General features: G+C 44.9%; 1 protein-coding gene across 1 annotated transcript in view; it reads left to right on the top strand.

The window, feature by feature from the left end:
• AXDND1 (axonemal dynein light chain domain containing 1) overlaps positions 1-20,034 on the top strand; it is a 108,916-nt gene that overhangs the window by 84,480 nt on the left and 4,402 nt on the right. The window contains exons 22-25 of the mRNA XM_068239732.1: positions 6,156-6,266; positions 6,690-6,824; positions 6,903-6,994; positions 9,819-9,949. Of these exons, the coding sequence (XP_068095833.1) occupies positions 6,156-6,266; positions 6,690-6,824; positions 6,903-6,994; positions 9,819-9,949 (469 nt within the window). The remainder of the gene's footprint in view (positions 1-6,155; positions 6,267-6,689; positions 6,825-6,902; positions 6,995-9,818; positions 9,950-20,034) is intronic.

Genomic DNA, 20,034 nt, shown 5'->3' on the forward strand with positions numbered 1-20,034 from the left:
TCTAATTAACATAACTAATGTAACTTGATGACAGTATGTTTGTTTAGGCTGAAGTTCTCCTTTAAGGACCAGAGCCTTTTTTCCATTCAGACCACTACAGCTTTCACGGTTTATTGCTCGGTCATACAACCTACCACCTAAATTAATTTTACCTCCTTTTCTTGTCACTAATACAGCTTTCTTTTGGTGCTATTTGATTGCTGCTGCGAGTTTTAGTTTTTATTATATTCATCAAAAAAGACATGCATTTTGTAAAAAAAAATGTTTTTTTTACTTTCTGGGCTGACATTTTTCAAATAAAGTAAAATTTCTGTATACATTTTTGTCCAAATTTATTGTGCTACATGTCTTTGATAAAAAAAATCCATTCAGTGTATATTTATTGGTTTGGGTAAAAGTTATAGCGTTTACAAACTATGGTGCCAAAAGTGATTTTTCCCATTTTGAAGCATCTCTGACTTTTCTGACCACCTGTCATGTTTCATGAGGTGCTAAAATTCCAGGATAGTATAAATACCCCCCAAATGACCCCATTTTGGAAAGAAGACATCCCACTGAGAGACAAGTTAGCAGAAAGTGACACTTTGTGACAAAAAAAAAAGTTTCCATTTCTTCTAACTTGCGAAAAAAAAAAAATGAAATCTGCCACGGACTCACTATGCTCCTCTCTGAATACCTTGAAGTGTCTACTTTCCAAAATAGGGTCATTTGTGGGGTGTGTTTACTGTCCTGGAATTTTGGGGGGTGCCTAATTGTAAGCATCCCTGTAAAGCCTAAAGGTGCTCATTGGACTTTGGGCCCCTTAGCGCAGCTAGGCTGCAAAAAAGTGCCACACATGTGGTATTGCCGTACTCAGGAGACGTAGTATAATGTGTTTTGGGGTGTATTTTTACACATACCCATGCTGGGTGGGAGAAATATCTCTGTAAATGACAATTTTTTGATATTTTTTTTTTACACACAATTGTCCATTTACAGAGATATTTCTCCCACTCAGCATGGGTATGTGTAAAAATACACCCCAAAACACATTATACTACTTCTCCTGAGTACGGCGATACCACGTGTGGCACTTTTTTGCACCCTAACTGCGCTAAGGGGCCCAAAGTCCAATGAGTACCTTTAAGATTTCACAGGTCATTTTGCGACATTTGGTTTCTAGACTACTCCTAACGGTTTAGGGCCCCTAAAATGCCAGGGCAGTATAGGAACCCCACAAATGACCCCATTTTAGAAAGACACCCCAAGGTATTCCATTAGGAGTACGGTAAGTTCATAGAAGATTTTATTTTTGTCACAAGTTAGCGGAAATTGATTTTAATTGTTTTTTTATCACAAAGTGTCATTTTCCGCTAACTTATGACAAAAAATAAAATCTTCTATGAACTCACCATACTCCTAACAGAATACCTTGGGGTGTCTTCTTTCTAAAATGGGGTCATTTGTGGGGTTCCTATACTGCCCTGGCATTTTAGGGGCCCTAAACTGTGAGGAGTAGTCTTGAAACCAAATGTCGCAAAATTACCTGTGAAATCCTAAAGGTACTCATTGGACTTTGGGCCCCTTAGCGCACTTAGGGTGCAAAAAATTGCCACACATATGGTACCGCCGTACTCAGGAGAAGTAGTATAATGTGTTTTGTGGTGTATTTTTACACATACCCATGCTGGGTGGGAGAAATATCTCTGTAAATGACAATTTTTTGATTTTTTTACACACAATTGTCCATTTACAGAGAGATTTCTCCCACCCAGCATGGGTATGTGTAAAAATACACCCCAAAACACATTATACTACTTCTTCTGAGTACGGCGATACCACATGTGTGACACTTTTTTGCAACCTAGGTGCGCTAAGGGGCCTAACGTCCTATTCACAGGTCATTTTGAGGCATTTGGATTCTAGACTACTCCTCGCGGTTTAGGGCCCCTAAAATGCCAGGGCAGTATAGGAACCCCACAAGTGACCCCATTTTAGAAAGAAGACACCCCAAGGTATTCTGTTAGGAGTATGGTGAGTTCATAGAAGATTTTATTTTTTCACAAGTTAGCGGAAATTGATTTTGCTTGGGTTTTTTTCACAAAGTGTCAATTTCCGCTAACTTGTGACAAAAAATAAAATCTTCTATAAACTCACCATACTACTAACGGAATACCTTGGGGTGTCTTCTTTCTAAAATGGGGTCACTTGTGGGGTTCCTATGCTGCCCTGGCATTTTACGGGCCCAAAACCGTGAGTAGTCTGGAAACCAAATGTCTCAAAATGACTGCTCAGGAGTATAAGCATCTGCAAATTTTGATGACAGGTGGTCTATGAGGGACGAATTTTGTGGAACCGGTCATAAGCAGGGTGGCCTCTTAGATGACAGGTTGTATTGGGCCTGATCTGATGGATAGGAGTGCTAGGGGGGTGACAGGAGGTGATTGATGGGTGTTTAGAGGGGAAAATGGATGCAATCAATGCACTGGGGAGGTGATCGGAAGGGGGTATGAGGGCGATCTGAGGGTTTGGCCGAGTGATCAGGAGCCCACACGGGGCAAATTAGGGCCTGACCTGATGAGTAGGTGTGCTAGGGGGTGACAGGAGGTGATTGATGGGTGTCTCAAGGTGTGTTTAGAGGGGGGAATAGATGCAAGCAATGCACTGGCGAGGTGATCAGGGCTGGGGTCTGAGGGCGTTCTGAGGGTGTGGGCAGGTGATTGGGTGCCCTAGGGGCAGATAGGGGGCTAATCTGATGGGTAGCAGTGACAGGGGGTGATTGATGGGTAATTAGTGGGTGTTTAGAGGAGAGAACAGATGTAAACAATGCACTTGGGAGGTGATCTGACGTCGGGTCTGCGGGCGATCTGATGGTGTGGGTGGGTGATCAGATTGCCCGCAAGGGGCTGGTTAGTGGCTGATTGATGGGTGGCAGTGACAGGGGGTGATTGATGGGTGATTGATGGGTGATTGACAGGTGATTGACAGGTGATCAGTGGGTTACTACAGGGAAGAACAGATGTAAATAATGCACTGGCGAATTGATAAGGGGGGTCTGAGGGCAATCTGAGCGTGTGGGCAGGAGATTGAGTGCCCGCAAGGGGCAGATTAGTGTCTAATCTGATGGGTAACAGTGACAGGTGGTGATAGGGTGTGATTGATGGGTGATTAGTGGGTGTTTAGAGGAGAGAACAGATGTAAACAATGCTCTTGGAAGGTGATCTGACGTCGGGTCTGCGGGCGATCTGATGGTGTGGGTGGGTGATCAGATTGCCCGCAAGGGGCTGGTTAGGGGCTGATTGATGGGTGGCAGTGACAGGGGGTGATTGATGGGTGATTGACAGGTGATTGACAGGTGATCAGTGGGTTATTACAGGGAAGAACAGATGTAGATAATGCACTGGCGAATTAATAAGGGGAGGTCTGAGGGCAATTTAAGCGTGTGGGCGGGTGATTGGGTGCCCGCAAGGGGCAGATTAGGGTCTAATCTGATGGGTAACAGTGACAGGTGGTGATAGGGTGTGATTGATGGGTAATTAGTGGGTGTTTAGAGGAGAGAACAGATGTAAACAATGCACTTGGGAGGTGATCTGACGTCGGGTCTGCGGGCGATCTGATGGTGTGGGTGGGTGATCAGATTGCCCGCAAGGGGCAAGTTAGGGGCTGATTGATGGGTGGCAGTGACAGGGGGTGAGTGATGGGTGGTTGACAGGTGATCAGTGGGTTAATACAGGGGGGATAGATGCATACAGTACACAGGGGGGGGGGGTGTCTGGGGAAAATCTGAGGGGTGGGGGGAGGGTGATCAGGAGTCCCCAGGGGGCAGTTTAGGGAATTAAAAAAAAATAGCCTTGACAGATAGTGACAGGGAGTGATTGATGGGTCATTAGGGGGGTGATTGGGTGCAAACAGTGGTCTGTGGGGTGGGCGGGGGGGGGGGGGGGTCTGAGGGGTGCTGTGGGCGATCAGGGGGCAGGGGGGGGCAGATCAGTGTGTTTGGGTGCAGACTAGGGTGGCTGCAGCCTGCCCTGGTGGTCCCTCGGACACTGGGACCACCAGGGCAGGAGGCAGCCTGTATAATACACTTTGTATACAATACAAAGGGTATTATACACTTTGTATGCGGCGATCTGGACGCTAGTAACCCGACGGCGCTTCCGAACAGCCGGCGGGTTACAGTGCGAGGGGGGGCGGAGCCTGTCGCTGGCGGCTGATCGCATCACGAATGACGCGATCGCCGCATAACCACGCCCGCCGCGCCGATGGGCGTATTGCGGTCGTTTGGGGGTGGTCCTCAAGTGGTTAAGTATAAAATGTAGGGCTATAACTAACACCATCACCAGCAACATACATCAAAGGAGGGGATGTAACAAAATGAAGAGTGTATGATACCTGTAATTCATGGGTTGCCACGGGTATGAGGCACCCCCAGAGGAATACAGGTGTAGCGTAATCCCGTACTCCTCTCTACACTCAATAATAGGTAAATTAGGTCCACCATACAGCAGTCAATCTAGACCTAGACTTCAGTCTATGCAATTTGGGTCATATAAGAACTCCACTATCATATGCAGGCTAGCTATCTAGATAATGGTAGACACTAAGACCCCCCCCCCCCCCCTCCCTCACTAGCATACAATCACCCAATAATCAACATGTTTCGCTTAATTATTACATTGAATCTTCGTCAGGAAAATAATAAAAGGTGCAGTGCTCAAAAGTGCATTGAAAAGTGACACAACAGATATAGCCCAAGTCAGAGCCAGACTTAATAAAAGGTATATTTTAGATGTTACATTACCATTATCAAAGGGGCTAATAGGGATTAGTTTATCCCAGTGTTTGTGTTGTCAAAACCCCATTTTCATTTCTATGTGTTTGCCTTACTATTTATGTCATAAGGGTATATTGCTGTTATTTTTGCAAATAAGATCTTGTAACTATTTATCCGGTACAAAAAAACACAAAACAGAAAAAATACATTTTTTTTTTAAAATATTGTTTTTGTTGCTATACTTTGTACTAGGGACATAATTTAAAGGTTGTAATAACCGGGACAAATGGGCAAATACAATGTGTGGGTTTTATTTACAGTATTGTCTATTTTAAAACTATAGGGGTGGAATTGGAGAAATAGTGTATTTTTTTCCATTTTAGTAAAGTAATTACTGAAAACAAATATCACTTCCAAAAAAACATAATTTGTAATGAAAAAAACAAGGTCTAGATTATTTCAGTGTGATAAGTAGTGATAAAGCTATTGGCGAATGAAAGGGAGGAGTACTGACAGGCGAAAATTGCTCTGATTTGCAAGGGTAAAAACCCCTGGTGAAGTGGTTAATGTCATAATCTCCATCACATGCATGCTGGGAGATATAGTTCATTAATGCCATCACATCTTTATCACACAGCACCAGCCGCCACAATGCATGCCAGGAGATGTAGTCCATAAATGTGACTAGGCCTTGAGATGTACTCACATAAATGGACTACATCTCCCGGGCATGCATTATGGCTCTGGGGCTGTACAGTATTCACCACAATGACCTGCATCAAGGACAGACAAGATGGAAAACCAGATTCAGATGGGGGGCTAGGGAGCAGCCCCCCCCCCCCCCCCCCAAAAAAAAAAAAAGGTAATACAGTGCTTGCTGCCCTCCCAACAGCCCACATAATTTATGAATTTCCCATAGGGGGAGGCTCATTTAATATATTATAGTGTTATGCTGCTCAGTTTACTTCAACCTCTTGAGGTTTATACCCCCCTAGTGACCAGGCCAATTAAGCACTTCAAAGCTTTAACAGTTTATTGCTCGGTCATACAACTTAGCACCCAAATGAATTTTACCTACTTTTCTTCCCACTAACAAAGCTTTCTTTTGGAGGTATTCGATTGCTGCATACATACATTTTAGCATTTTTTATGTTAACATCAGCCTGCCAGCTCCGATTGCGGCTGGCAGGCTGATCACTGTTTCCTGCTGTGTTTACTGATGGGCTCCCATCTAATCTCGCTCCTCATAAGATCACGCCATATGGCATGGCTGAGGAACAAGGAAGCCACTCTGCGGCCACAATCCTGTTGCAGGGTGGTTAAAGGGAAACTTTACATGACACTATTTTTCCTGAATGCTGCACGTTTTTTTTCATTTGTGTTTTTTTTTTCTTCCTTTCAGTGCAGCAAAACACAGTCTGACATAGCAACAGTCCCTCTGGTGGCAGGAGATGATGATACCAATACCAGCAAACTCCACAGTAATGCTGAAATTGTTCCTTTTCATTCTGAGGTTAGAATAAACTTACAGAAAATATACATAGGTAGCTGCTTTCCAGATTTGATTATAAAGCTACTGGGGTTAATAAATAGATTTAATGTTTTATTGTCTCTGCTCAATGACACAGTCTTTCAATTGTCTCAGATTGTGGGATATCAAAAAAGGTCATTTTAAGGAGTAGGAGGATATTATTTATCTCATCTGTTTATTTTCACCTTGGGGTCACTTTAATGCAAACCTGTAAGTTAAATAAAAACGTTACATACTTACCTAAGTATGGGGCCCAGAAATTTCTGAAGGGTTGTTTGGAAAGCCTCTGGACCCTCCAGAGGCCTTTCTCCACTTAGGTAAGTATATCATTTTATTTTTTTAATTTTAAAGGTTTGCTTAAAACAACTTGGTGTATTTTCCCCCTAAAATGTTGTGTTATTCTAGGTTAGAACACAATCTTCAGAGGACAGTGTTCACAGTGGAATGGCTTATGGATGGGATGTGATGAAGGTGATTGGCTATGATGGCAACATTCATAAGCAGAGCTTGAAAGAACATGAACTTCCAGTCTCTCCTGAGGTGAGAGCTTCCATCTAGTGTTTTATGTCACTTCATGTTGTGCCATGGTCAGGCTACTTATGTTTATCTTTTCCACAGAATACCCTAAGTGCCAGCAGGCCAACTACCCCAAGATCTATGCAAGCATTCCAGTCCTTGGCATCTTTGGAACAACTAGAGAAGAGACTCTTGTGAGTACACACAATGAGATTGTCCATATTATAGTGCGTTCACTGGGAGTGACCCAAATTAGGAGAGATCCAGACAGAAAACTAAGAGGATGATAACAATAGAAATAACCGGTTGGGTAAATTCTTAAAACTGTATAAACTCAAATGGGCGTATTCAGTAAAAGCGTTGAAGTAAATGTCCTGTAACATGACAGCATCTATTCAGTAAGGAGCCCTTAGGCTAGACATCATAACACTGTTACTGCCTACTGAGCGCGCCCTTGTGGCTGCAGCTCAAGCGCTTTGACCCGGAGAAAAGCGCAATATAAATGTTATTTGTCTCATCTGTTGATCAGAAGGGTTACAATACCGAGAAGCTGTAGTAGACTGTGCTGATTCAGTATCTTTCTTTCCGGGACTCTTCACACAATTGCAGCTACCAGCTAGAAACAATGTACGGGTCCCAGGTGGGTGCCTATGAGATTTCATCACAGTCCGGGCGTCTTAGTACTTAGTGCCACCAACACCACCCCATTTCCCACAGTAACTAGACAACTAAATCCCCTGCTTGCTGTTCTGTGGCAGCCTAAGGCCCCATTCACACTTGCAAAACGCTAGCGCTTTTGCTAGCGATTTGCTCTGGCGATTTTTGTTGATTAACGCAAAAAAATTCGCCATTCACACTTGGCGATTTCTTCGCAAACGCAACTAGCACTTCTATAGCACTAAACGCGATTCCCGTGAAATCGCCTGAAAATGGTGCAGGATACAAATTTGCATTTGGCGATTTGCGTTAATCGCCGGTGATTAACGCAAATCGCCCAAGTGAGAACGGACCCATAGGGTATGATGGCACTAGCGCGTTAAAAAGCGCTAGTGCTTGAGCGTTTTGCCGAAATCCTCATCTGTTACCATGTAGCCGCTAAGAATGGTCAATGAGATGCAAATAATTCCAAGTTGATGCAGGATTATGCAAATTTTCTATGCAAATTTATGCAGCTTGAAAATGGAGCAGTTGAATTCCAGTTTACCGAGATTCCATTTGTCCATTTCAAGGCTGTACAAGTCGGATTTTTTTTGCATCTAATTGACCATCCCTAGTAGCCACTCCTGATTTCAGTTGCATGATTCTAACAACTGTCTAGCTGTGACCCTCAAACACTGGGCTTTTCGATGTGGTTTCGTTGTTGAACAACAGAAGTGCCTCACTTGATTTGAATTGCAAAACTAGTGTTGAGGCTGTAGAAAAGAGGAGGACCGCATCACAAACCTGAAGAAGCAGTTGGTGACTGAGCGCTTGGCTGCAGAAACATTGGACTAGGTGGTGCAAACCTTGTGATCTGCTCTGTTTTAATCGTTAGACTTTTAAGTGATCTTGCATGGTGTAGCGCAGACTGGTAGAGCTTGATACATTGGATAGTGTAGAATTGTTTTGAAGGATGCAAGTCTTGTGGATAGGATATATGAATCAAGAACCGGGATACACTGAGGATTGTTTATAAGTTTGAGCGCATGGGATGCCATTTGTTTTTGGAGAGTTTTTAGTAAAATTTTTTTGTAGAGATCATTTTTATTATATGAGGTGACATCAAATGTACCGGTATGTTGGTTTGGATGTGTGGGTGTAATATTGCTGGATTGTATTTATGGCTGTTTATAAAATGTATTGTTCAACTTTGAAGTAATCATTTTAGTCTTAGTAGATTTATCTGATTATAGGAGAGGTTTGTTGTTATGCTGTTATTTACAGATTACATGCCCAAGTTGTGTTCGCATAAAAATATTTGAACTTGTAGCACCATTGCAGAGTACTTGGGAAGTTGCCATTTGCATTCAGCAGCTTGCTGAAACATTGCGCTATATTCCTGTTTCCTATCCTCTAGCACCATCGGGTGTACTGAGTGTAAAACAATTAAGACAAGTGCCCATAAAGTTCATCTCAAGTGCAGTTTAGTCCCGAGGAAAGCAGAATAAAACTCTGTGGTCAGATCAACACACAAGAAAAGATGATTTCCATTGTAAAATGGATGCAGCTATTTTAGGTATGTCACATGGACAACACTGTACTAGAATACCTCGTTCCAAAATAATCTGCCGTGAGATTGGATTTAGAAATATTTACTGACTTGTTAAAAAATAAATATTTACTGACAAGAGACAAGATAAGACAGAATATTTACAGTATATCATACTTTTCTCCTGGCGGACTCAAATCGCCAGAGTTCCAGCCACTAGGGCACACTCTATAGGCAGTAGCAGTGTTAAGGAGTCTTGCCCAAGGTCTCACCTACTGAATAGGTGCTGGCTCACTGAACAGGAAGAGATGAACAATCTTTGCTGGCCTTCTGAAACCTTTGCATCATAGCACCCAACGTTCCTTCATTGGGAACCCTGTCCCCTCTTTCCTCCTCATTTGTCCCTCTTTGAGGGCTCATATACAGAACAATGTAAATATATGTATTTTTCTACAGAAAAATGTGTTTAACCTTCTTAGCAGTAATCAAGAGTCAGGCTCGGGGCAGAAATCCGTTAATTGACTCTAAGCTTTATTCTAATCCTTTAAATGGATATATTTCTTATTTTTAAATGTTAATATGAAGGAAAATGAACCAGGATTGAAAGAACCAGTGTGGTTTTAATCATAAAACATTTTTTTCTTCATGGTATGTGTGTCTAGGGATGTGCCGGGTGTGTGATTAGGCGTAAGGGGTGATTAGGGGTGTGGCAGGGGCATAGCTTAAGTGTCCCTCTTTCTTATCTCAAAATGTTGGGAGGTATGTTTGTATGTACATTGGTATATGGTTTAGCTGAGATGATGACAATCTAGGCTTTTGCCTCTTTACAGACATGCAGAAGAACGAGCTCAGAAAGCTGAAGAAAGAACAGAACACTTGGATGAACAATTAAAGGCAGCGCTGCAGAGGATACAAGAGCTGGAGATAGCATCACCAGAAGATGAACAACCAAAAGAGGAAGGTAATACTTCCCAATATATTCTCAGCACGCAAGCTGCAGTGGAGGACATCAGCCCCAGAGTATGGTTTCCTAATGGCAATCAGAAAATTTGAATCATCTTTGCAATCCAAGCAGAGTGGGGACAAGGTCCTCCAGCACCTAAGGCTGAGACACCAAAGTGCGCCCCTCCATCCCTACCACCCCAGCTGTCACACACTGCTTGCTATTAGACTAAGAGGTGCCCCAGGGCCTCCAACCCCCCTGCCCCCAACACCTTAATATCTAGTTACCGTTTTTTACGGACTATAAGACGCTCCGGACTATAAGACACGCCTAGGTTTAGAGGTCAAAAATTAGGGGAAAAAATATACTAAACCTGGTGCCTCTATAGTGCAGGGGTGACTTATGGATCTTTCCCCCAACTATTATGTCCCCATTGAGCCTTCTTTGTGCTTCTTGTTTCCCCCTATGTCATCCTCTGGTGTTCCATTGTGTCCCCTGGAGTTGCCCTGTGTCCTGCTCTGTCCTCCTGTCTCCTCTGGTGTCCCCTGTCCCTGTGTTAAGTGTCCCAATGTCCTCCGTTGTCCTCCTTCCAATATCCCCCTACATTCGACTCCTGTGTCCATAATTATACTGCAGCTGATGTCCCCTGTCCCTGTGTGCAGCGTCCTCTCCTTTTCCCTGTGTCTTATGTCCCCAGACTCCTGTGTCCACACTCAGCTGAAGCCAATCACTTTATACCGTGCCCAGTGCCCCCTGTCCCTGTGTGCAGCATACACTCCTTGTCCCTGTGCCCAGACTGCTGTGTCCATACTCACGCTGCAGCCACTTTGTACTGTGCCCGGTGTCCCATGTGTGCAGCGTCCTCGTCCGCGTGTCTTACGTCCCCATGCCCGGACTCCTGTGCCTGTACTCGCCGCAGCCACGCTTCGATGAAAAGAAAGTAAGCAGAGGAGCCATCTACCAATGGGAAAGGGGCCCGCTTTTCCAGACCGCCAATCACTGCTGTTCCTCCTCCCTTCTCTCTCTGCCTTGAACGCAGTCTGGAGGGTGGGACAAAGGCTCCACCATTGGAGCCAATCAGCGCACTCCCCTTGGTCCCGCCGGCGAGACCATCGCTACCTATTAAAAAGGGAGCAGGAGCAATTAGCGGCAGTGATTGGCGGTCTGGGTCAGCGCCCCCCTCCTGATGTAGGTAGATGTCTCCTGCTTACTTCCTTATCATCAGAGTTGCGTGGCTGTGGCGAGTACAGACACAGAGAGTCCGGGCATGGGGATGTAAGACACACGGAGGAGGACGCTGCACATAGGGGACACCAGATACAGTACAAAGTGGCTGCAGCGTAAGTATGGACACAGCAGTCCGGGCATGGGGAGGTAAGACACGGGGACACCGGACACTGTACAAAGTGATTGGCTGCAGCATTAGTATAGACATAGGAGTCCAGATGGGGACATAGAAAGGGGGCAGACACTGCGCTGAGGACGCACATGGCATAGAATGGAGAACACGGGCGGAGGACAAACAGGTGCTGGTCAAAATTTACTATTCGCACTATAAGACACACTGACTCCCCCCCCCCCCCCCCCCACACACACACACTTTTGTGGAAGAAAAAGTGCGTCTTATAGTCCGAAAAATACGGTATCTGGCTTGCAGTCACTGCCATGTATCCCCTTTTCTTATTTCTCTCTGCTTCAAACACAATAGGGGAATGATAGCTGAGTGAGTTGTGCACCCCTCCTACACTGCGCCCTGAGGCTGGAGCCTCTCTCGCCTCTGCCTCGGCCCTGAATCCATCTATCTTCTTCCTGTTAACATTTCACTTTAAAAGGAACCTTAAGGTCGCATTCACAGTGGGACGTTGTGGAACTGTGTTTTAAAGTCTTATAACGCAGCTTACCGCACTGCAATGCTAATCCTATGGGACATTCACAGTGCGACGTTAGAGTTGCATTGTGACGTGTTGCATTATGGTAACACTGCCTGCAGTGCATTACGTCTAAACACACATGTTACCAGGTACTGTGCAGGAAAGCATACTTTTCATTGCCTGTATGCTCTCCTATACCTACTGTATGGGACGGTAACGCATCGTTAATGTGCGTTACCAAATTTTTTTGTAATGCTGCGTTGTGACTTTAATGTCGCATTACAATGCAACGTCCCACCATGAATGCGACCTGAGTGAAATGGATATTTTGAGCTGACATATTTATTTCATTTTAAACAATACTAGTAGCCTGGCAGTCCGTCCCACTGATCTTCTGTCTCTAATAGTTTTAGCCATAGACCCTGAAAAAGCATACATATGCTTTGTCGCACAGTGGCGCTCAAACCTATTGCTTCACCCACTGAGTTGTGCTCCCATTTTTTCCTGAGGAAGCGGGGTCACGCCCGTGAAACGCGTTGCATTTGTGGAGTTGAATAAATTATCTGTCAATTCTGTTTTATCGAGACTCAAGTGAGTTTTCTTTTTTTGTAAGAGGGAGGGGAGTCCACCTTAACTTACCCCTCTGCTTTTAAGCGGTTTTTAAAACGTTTTACTCTACTCTGGCACCTCTGTATACCGAGTTTTTGTTGATCTTCTGGTCCACCCTGGGTGGAGGGGTGCATCCCCATCTACTATCTACAGAGAGCGACTTCTTAACCTGAGTGGGGTCAGGTCCTAATGCTCCCCATCTGCATTTAAAGTGGTTGCCTATGGCTCACCAGTGTTTGCGAGTATATACCGTATATACTCGAGCATAAGCCGAGTTTTTTGGACCTAAAAAGTGGTACCAAAGTGGGGGTCTTGGCTTATACTCGCATCACTGCGTGCCCCCCACCAGAGCAGCATACATAGATAACGCCTGGGTTCCGCACACATGTGCCCCCTGCCAGGACGGTATGTTTAATTACATTCCCCTTCCGCTGGAGCGGTAGTGTGTGCTAATGTGCTCCCCCGCTGGATTGGTATTGTGTGCTAATGTGCCCCCCGCCGGAGCAGTATTGTATGCTAATGTGGCCCCCCGCCGGAGCGGTTTTGTATGCTAATGTGGCCCCCCGCCGGAGCGGTTTTGTATGCTAATGTGGTCCCCGCTGCAGAGGCATAGCTAGGGCTTTCAGCGCCCGGGGACAAAGACTATTCATGCACCCCCTTAGGTGAAGACTGCCAAAAAAGAGGTGTGGCCACATAATAAATGTGGGCGTGGTTATGGGTGGAGCCAAATGTACAGGAAGTTAGCAGGCTCACGCTCACCCACCCTCCCTCAATATGTACCTTCCAGCATGTTCCAAGACAAATTCAGCAATCACGAGCCCCCCCCCCCCCATCAAGACAAATTCAGCAATCATGAGGCCCCCAACAAGATAAATTTAGCAATCATGAGGCCCCCAACAAGCCAAATTCAGCAATCATGAGGCCCCCAACAAGACAAATTCAGCAATCATGAGGCCCCCAACAAGACAAATTCAGCAATCATGAGGCCCCCAGCAAGACAAATTCAGCGATCTTGAGGCCCCCAACAAATCATGAGGCCCCCAACAAGACAAATTCAGTAACCATGAGACCTCCAACAAGACAAATTCAGCAGCCATGAGGCATATAAATAGACAGCATTTCACATAAATAGGCAGAATGCCCCCTTAATATGGTAGACACCTCTCACCTGGCAGCAGTTCCCCAAAATACACTCAATCCGACAGCAGTGGTTCCCCAAAAGTAGGTAGCCCCAGGTCTATAGGTGTCCCCAGAATAGGTGGCCAGCGGTAAAGATGTCCCCAGAACAGGTAGCCAGGGGTAGAGATGTCCACAGAACAGGTAGCCAGGGGTATATATGCCCAGTAGATGTAGCCAGGTGTATATGTGTCCAGTATGTGTAGTCAGGGTTATATGTGCCCAGTATATGTAGCCAGGGGTATATGTGCCCAGTATATGTAGCCAGGGGTATAATATGTGCCCAGTATATATAGTCAGGGGTATATGTGCCCAGTATATATAGTCAGGGGTATATGTACCCAGTATATGTAGCCAGGGGTATATGTGCCCAGTATATGTAGCCAGGGTTATATGTGCCCAGTATATGTAGTCAGGGTTATATGTGCCCAGTATATGTAGCCAGGGTTGTATGTCCCCAGTATATGTAGCCAGGGGTATATGTCCCAGTATATGTAGGCAGGTGTATATGTTCCAGTATATGTAGGCAGGTGTATATGTGCCCAGTATATGCAGTCAGGGGTATATGTGGGCAGGTGTATATGTCCCAGTATATGTAGGCAGGGGTATATGTCCCAGTATATGTAGGCAGGGGTATATGTCCCAGTATATGTAGGCAGGGGTATATGTCCCAGTATATGTAGGCAGGTGTATATGTCCCAGTATATGTAGGTAGGGGTATATGTCCCAGTATATGTAGGCAGGGGTATATGTCCCAGTATATGTAGGCAGGGGTATATGTCCCAGTGTATGTAGGCAGGTGTATATGTCCCAGTGTATGTAGGCAGGGCTATATGTCCCAGTGTATGTAGGCAGGTGTATATGTCCCAGTATATGTAGGCAGGTGTATCTGTCCCAATATATGTAGGAAGGGGTATATGTCCCAGTATATGTAGGCAGGGGTATATGTCCCAGTATATGTAGGCAGGGGTATATTTCCCAGTATATGTAGGCAGGTGTATATGTGCCCAGTATATGTAGTCAGGGGTATATGTCCCCAGTATATGTAGGCAGGGGTATATGTCCCAGTATATGTAGGCAGGGGTATATGTCACAGTATATGTAGGCAGGGGTATATGTTCCAGTATATGTAGGCAGGGGTATATGTCCCAGTGTATGTAGGCAGGGGTATATGTCCCAGTATATGTAGGCAGGGGTATATGTTTCAGTATATGTAGGCAGGGGTATATGTCCCAGTATATGTAGGCAGGGGTATATGTCCCAGTATATGAAGGCAGGGGTATATGTCCCCAGTATATGTAGGCAGGGGTATATGTCCCAGTAAATGTAGGCAGGGGTATATGTCCCCAGTATATGTAGGCAGGGGTATATGTCCCAGTATATGTAGGCAGGGGTATATGTCCCAGTATATGTAGGCAGGGGTATATGTGCCCAGTATATGTAGGCAGGGGTATATGTGCCCAGAATATGTAGTCAGGGTTATATGTGGGCAGGTGTATATGTCCCAGTATATGTAGGCAGGTGTATATGTCCCAGTATATGTAGGCAGGGGTATATGTGCCAGAATAGGTAGCCAGGTGTCCCCCCAGCAGGAGGGGAGCAGCGCAGTGGAGGGAGAGCTATGTGTACAGTGGGAAAGGGCGGACGTCTCCCCCCCCCCTTCCCTCACCTTAGGGGGCTCTCCCTCCCTCGCTGTCCCCTCCACAACTAATGTCCGGGTGGCTGGCAGCGGCGGGCAGAACTTACCTGCGCCTCGTCGCAGCGCGGGATGGATTTGCTGCTACTCTGGTCTGGTCCAGATCAGAGCAGCGGCTGCAGGACCCGAACTTCCGGTGCTGGAGTGAGACGGAGGTAACTCCCGCCCGCTGCGCCAGCCACCCGGACATTAGTTGTGGAGGGGACAGCGAGGGAGGGAGAGCCCCCTAAGGTGAGGGAAGGGGGTGGAGATGGCCCCCCTTCTCCACCGCTGCTCACAGCTCTTCCTCTTCTCTGCGCTGCTCCCCTCCCTGAAAAAACCCCAAACCCTGGGCTTCCTTGGGGACCTAGCGCCCAAGGGCAGGTGTCCTACCCCGACCCCCCCTAGCTACGCGGAGTGGTATTGCGTGTTTATGTGCCCCCCGCCGGAGCGGTATTGTAGTTACGTTACCCGGTAGTTGTGCAGTGTGAGTGACGGAGCATTCAATCATCGGTTCCACCTCCAGGGTTCATCTTTAGCTTGTCCACCATCAGTCGCATCTCTATAACGCCCTCTAGTGGCGCCTGACATTGCGTGCCCACTGGAGGAAATCATAGAGATGAGAATCTGATGAGCTAAGATGAAACCTGGCGGCGGGAACTGGTGAGTGAATGCTCACACACATATGACGGGTAACGTAACCACAATACCGCTCCGGTGGGGGGGAAACAATAAGCACACAATACGGATCCAGCGGTGGAGGGATGTAACTGGACATACAGCTCTGCAGGGGGGCATGTGCCAGGGGTAAAGGTGCAAAATTAGAATGAAGCCAGGTGTGTTCAAATGTGCACATGCCTGCAGATAATGTTGAACATTTCATTTATTACTGTATATAGCTCTAAGGATTTTTTGCATTACTTGCAGAAGTGATACAGTATGGAATAATACTGCTGCATAACCCAGCTTGCAAATGTCAGTGCTTTGCTGCTAATAATTTGCCTAAGCTTAAACTTTCTGCATGCACTTTTATTGCTTGATGTGATGGACTAATATTAAGTTATGGAACTGTTCATTTAATGCCTGGTGTCAACTAAAGGCCCATATTAAAGACTAATTGACAGCCATTGGCATAGATATGTGCACTGTTGAAAAGTTGATGCAATTAAGGGGTTCCCAGTATCAAATGTGGTGTTTGTGGGGCTAAATGGGATGATCAGAGACCCCTAGGAGGTCCTCACTATTGCTGGTTTTCCTACCCCCGGCTTATACTCGGGTCGATCGTTTTTCTTGGGTTTTTTGGGGCAAAAGTTGGGGGGTCGGCTTATACTCAAGTATATACGGTATACATAAAATTGTATTGAACTCTTCATTTTACCTAACAACACTGCTCCATATTGGGCTCTCGATTCTCTTCTTGTTTTTAAGCAAAGATAAAAAACAATATAAAAGCACAAAACAATCACCAGGTAGCATTAACATCCAATCATGTATAGAACAATAAGATGTAAGATGTACATCAAGTAATATATATAATTGCATGCAGAACTCTCTCTCTCTCTCTCTCTCTCTCTCTCTCTATATATATATATATAGTATATATGTAGAAAAAAGAACCAGAAATCAGAAAATCCTGTAGGGGTCTAAGCATGTAAAGTACAATTAATAACGATAAGCTCCTAGATCTAAGTATCATATACCATATTAAGGTCTAGCCTAGAGTTAAGCCCTAAAGGGGAGCGTGTCCCCAATTTCCAGATCCAGAAAGCTTCACATTTCAATAACAATTTATATACCATAGATCTCCTCCTCTAGGCAAGCGTGCAATTCATTCCACCCCCTGTAACCTGAAGCTGGACATGTCCCCCGAATGTACAGTATATACAAAAAAATGTCTCGACACACTGGAAACGTTAGTGTTGTAGGCGTTATTCCTAATACATCTACCGGCTCCATTGTAATGCTCTGAGACCCTTTGATGCAAAGGTCGGGTGGTACAGTCAACATACTGGAGTTCACAAGCCAGGCACGTGATCAAATATATTACATTACATGATTTGCAATTAATATATTGTCTAATATCGTAGTTTTTTGTTGTTGTTTGGAAAGAGAAAAAAATCTCAGGCATCTGGTTGTGAACACCACAGTATCGACAAGTACCATACTCTCACTTGAAGGACCCATTATATGTGAGCCATATATGTGAGCCAAGTAGGGGCATGTGTCTCTTTACTCTGAAAAAGACTAGAGGAAAGACTAGTGCCTAATGTCGGGGCGCGCCGTGAAGAAAAAACACAGCCCTCCGAAAGAACAACACGAAGCTTAGGATCCGAATGGAGGACAGGCAAATATTTCTTAATAATAATAATCTGCTTGTATTCCAAGCTATATGAGGTGACAAAATACACCCCCTTACTTTGCCTTGACCTACATGCGGAGCCCAAAAGAAGAAGGTTATTATAAATTGTTATTGAATTGAAATGTGAAGCTTTCTCGATCTGGAAATTGGGGACAAGCTCCGCCTTAGGGCTTACCTCTAGGCTAGACCTTAATGTGGTATATGATACTTAGATCTAGAAGCTTATCGTTATTAACTGTACTTTACATGCTTAGACCCCTACAGGATTTTCTGAATTCTGGTTTATATAACCTGTGAAGCACATTTATCTGTAAGTTATGATTAAGGAGCCACACTATGCTCCGTTACGTGTGAGCTTTTATTTGTGTACCAAGATGTAGAAGTAATTCACTGTGTGTAGATTTTAGTTCAGTTGGAATGTTTCATTTGCAAGGGTTTGCTTCAATAGTACACTGTTCTTTGCATGTCAGACTGCATATGAAAAGGGGTGTCACATACAATAACAAACAAGTTACATTTCCTCTGCTCTCCGTGCTGAGTGCAGACAGCTCATTCAGAGAGACAGGCAGCTGCTGAGAGCTTTCTCTCACACACAGGTTAACAGATGCAGTGTGAGGGACTCCCCCCTCCCTTCATGAATGAGTAGTTCCTTCAGATTTTGCCTCAGATGCCATCAGTAATTGTGAAAGGAATTTGATAACAGTAAACAAAGAGATAAGCATTTAAAGGTATACACCATACAACAGCACTTCCCAAGCTATTCCTATCTAAATTGAAAAAAACATGTTAATCGATAGTGTTCCTTTAAGAACACTCAAAACCCAGCGCCCAAGTCAGAGCTTGATGTGCATTGTAATGAGTGAAATAAATATTTGATCCCCTGTCAAAAGAGGACTTACTGCTTGGTGGCAATACCCTTGTTTGCGATCAGACTTTTTGTATACGGCCACAAAGTTTGCAAACGTCTCAGGAGGAATTTTGGTCCACTACTCCTTGCAGGTGTTCTTTAAAGGGGAACTTCAGCCTAAACAAACATACTGTCATCAAGTTACATTAGTTATGTTAATTAGAATAGATAGGTGATATAATCTCTTACCCACCCTGTTTTAAAAGAACAGGCAAATGTTTGTGATTCATGGGAGCTGCCATCTTTGTTATGGGGGCAGCCATCTTTTTGGTTGAAAGGAAGGACAGGGAGCAGGAGACACAGTTCCAACTGTCCTGTGTCCTGATTACCCCTCCCAGCTGCACACGCTAGGCTTCAAATGCCAAATTCAAAATGTAAAAAAAAAATAATTGCACCAAAACAACAGAACGAGAACAACAAAATCAAAAATCCCATCATGCTTTGCACAGCATAAGGGGAAAAAAGCCCGGGCAGTTTTCTTCTGTGCAGCTAAAAATGAGGCTTGTTTAAGAGAAACAAAGTTTTGATGCTGTGAAACTGATAAAGAAACACCAGGCCTTTCCAGTGCTGCTGAGTCGATTTTTAGTCCAGAGGTTCACTTTAAGTCAGTAAAGTTTTGAAGCTGATGTTTCGCAATTCAAACCCGGGGCTTCCCTCCAGCCCCATTTGGCCTGATCATTCCCTCGTCGCCGTCTCCCGCCTCCTGGATCCTCACATAATTGGTTCCGGTGGCAGTTGGCAAGGGTGCAGTGTGTGTGTGTGTGTGTGTGTGTGTGTGTGTGTGTTGGGGGGGGGGGGGGGGACAGCTGGGCATGTGCAGTAAGCCCGACTCCCGAAGTTGCTTGGAGCAATAAAGGAGCATCCAGAATATCCAGCAGACAGGATGGTGGCGAGGGACGGGTCAGGCCGAAGAGGGCTGGAGGAAGCCCCAGGTATGTATGAATTTTTTAATTGGTCATCTCCGGTTCTCTTTAGGCTTCCTTTCACAGATATTATTTTGGGTAAAGACCTTCATGTGCTTCTTTCTGAGCCACTCCTTCCTTGTCAAATACTCATTCGCAACCCATTGTCCTGGCTAAGGGACTGAGGTGAACACCCAAGATTTGACACCACATAGCCCCATCCATGTGGTAAATGTGTCCTGCCCCCTTAACAGAAAAGCAGCCGCAAAGTATAATGTGAACACCTCCATAGTAGATGGTGGGGATGATGTTCTTGGGGTCATAGGCAGCATTCCGCCTCCTACAAATTGAATGGATGCCAAAGAGCTCAATGTTGAGTCAAATATCTTATCAATATCTGCCGTAAATGATTATTAACTAAAGGGCCAGCCTAAAAGTTGTCATAATCAATATTAGGCAGTAGTGGGTGTGTAGCTCACTATAAACGGAATACAGGTTTACCGCTGGAAAAAATATGCAATACTCATCAGTTGAATTTTATAAAATCATATTGATATAAACAATAAAGCGCATATATATATATATGTCAGGGGATGAGCAGCAC

Source organism: Hyperolius riggenbachi, chromosome 6 (genome assembly GCF_040937935.1).
Source record: "Hyperolius riggenbachi isolate aHypRig1 chromosome 6, aHypRig1.pri, whole genome shotgun sequence".
Classification (NCBI taxonomy): domain Eukaryota; kingdom Metazoa; phylum Chordata; class Amphibia; order Anura; family Hyperoliidae; genus Hyperolius; species Hyperolius riggenbachi.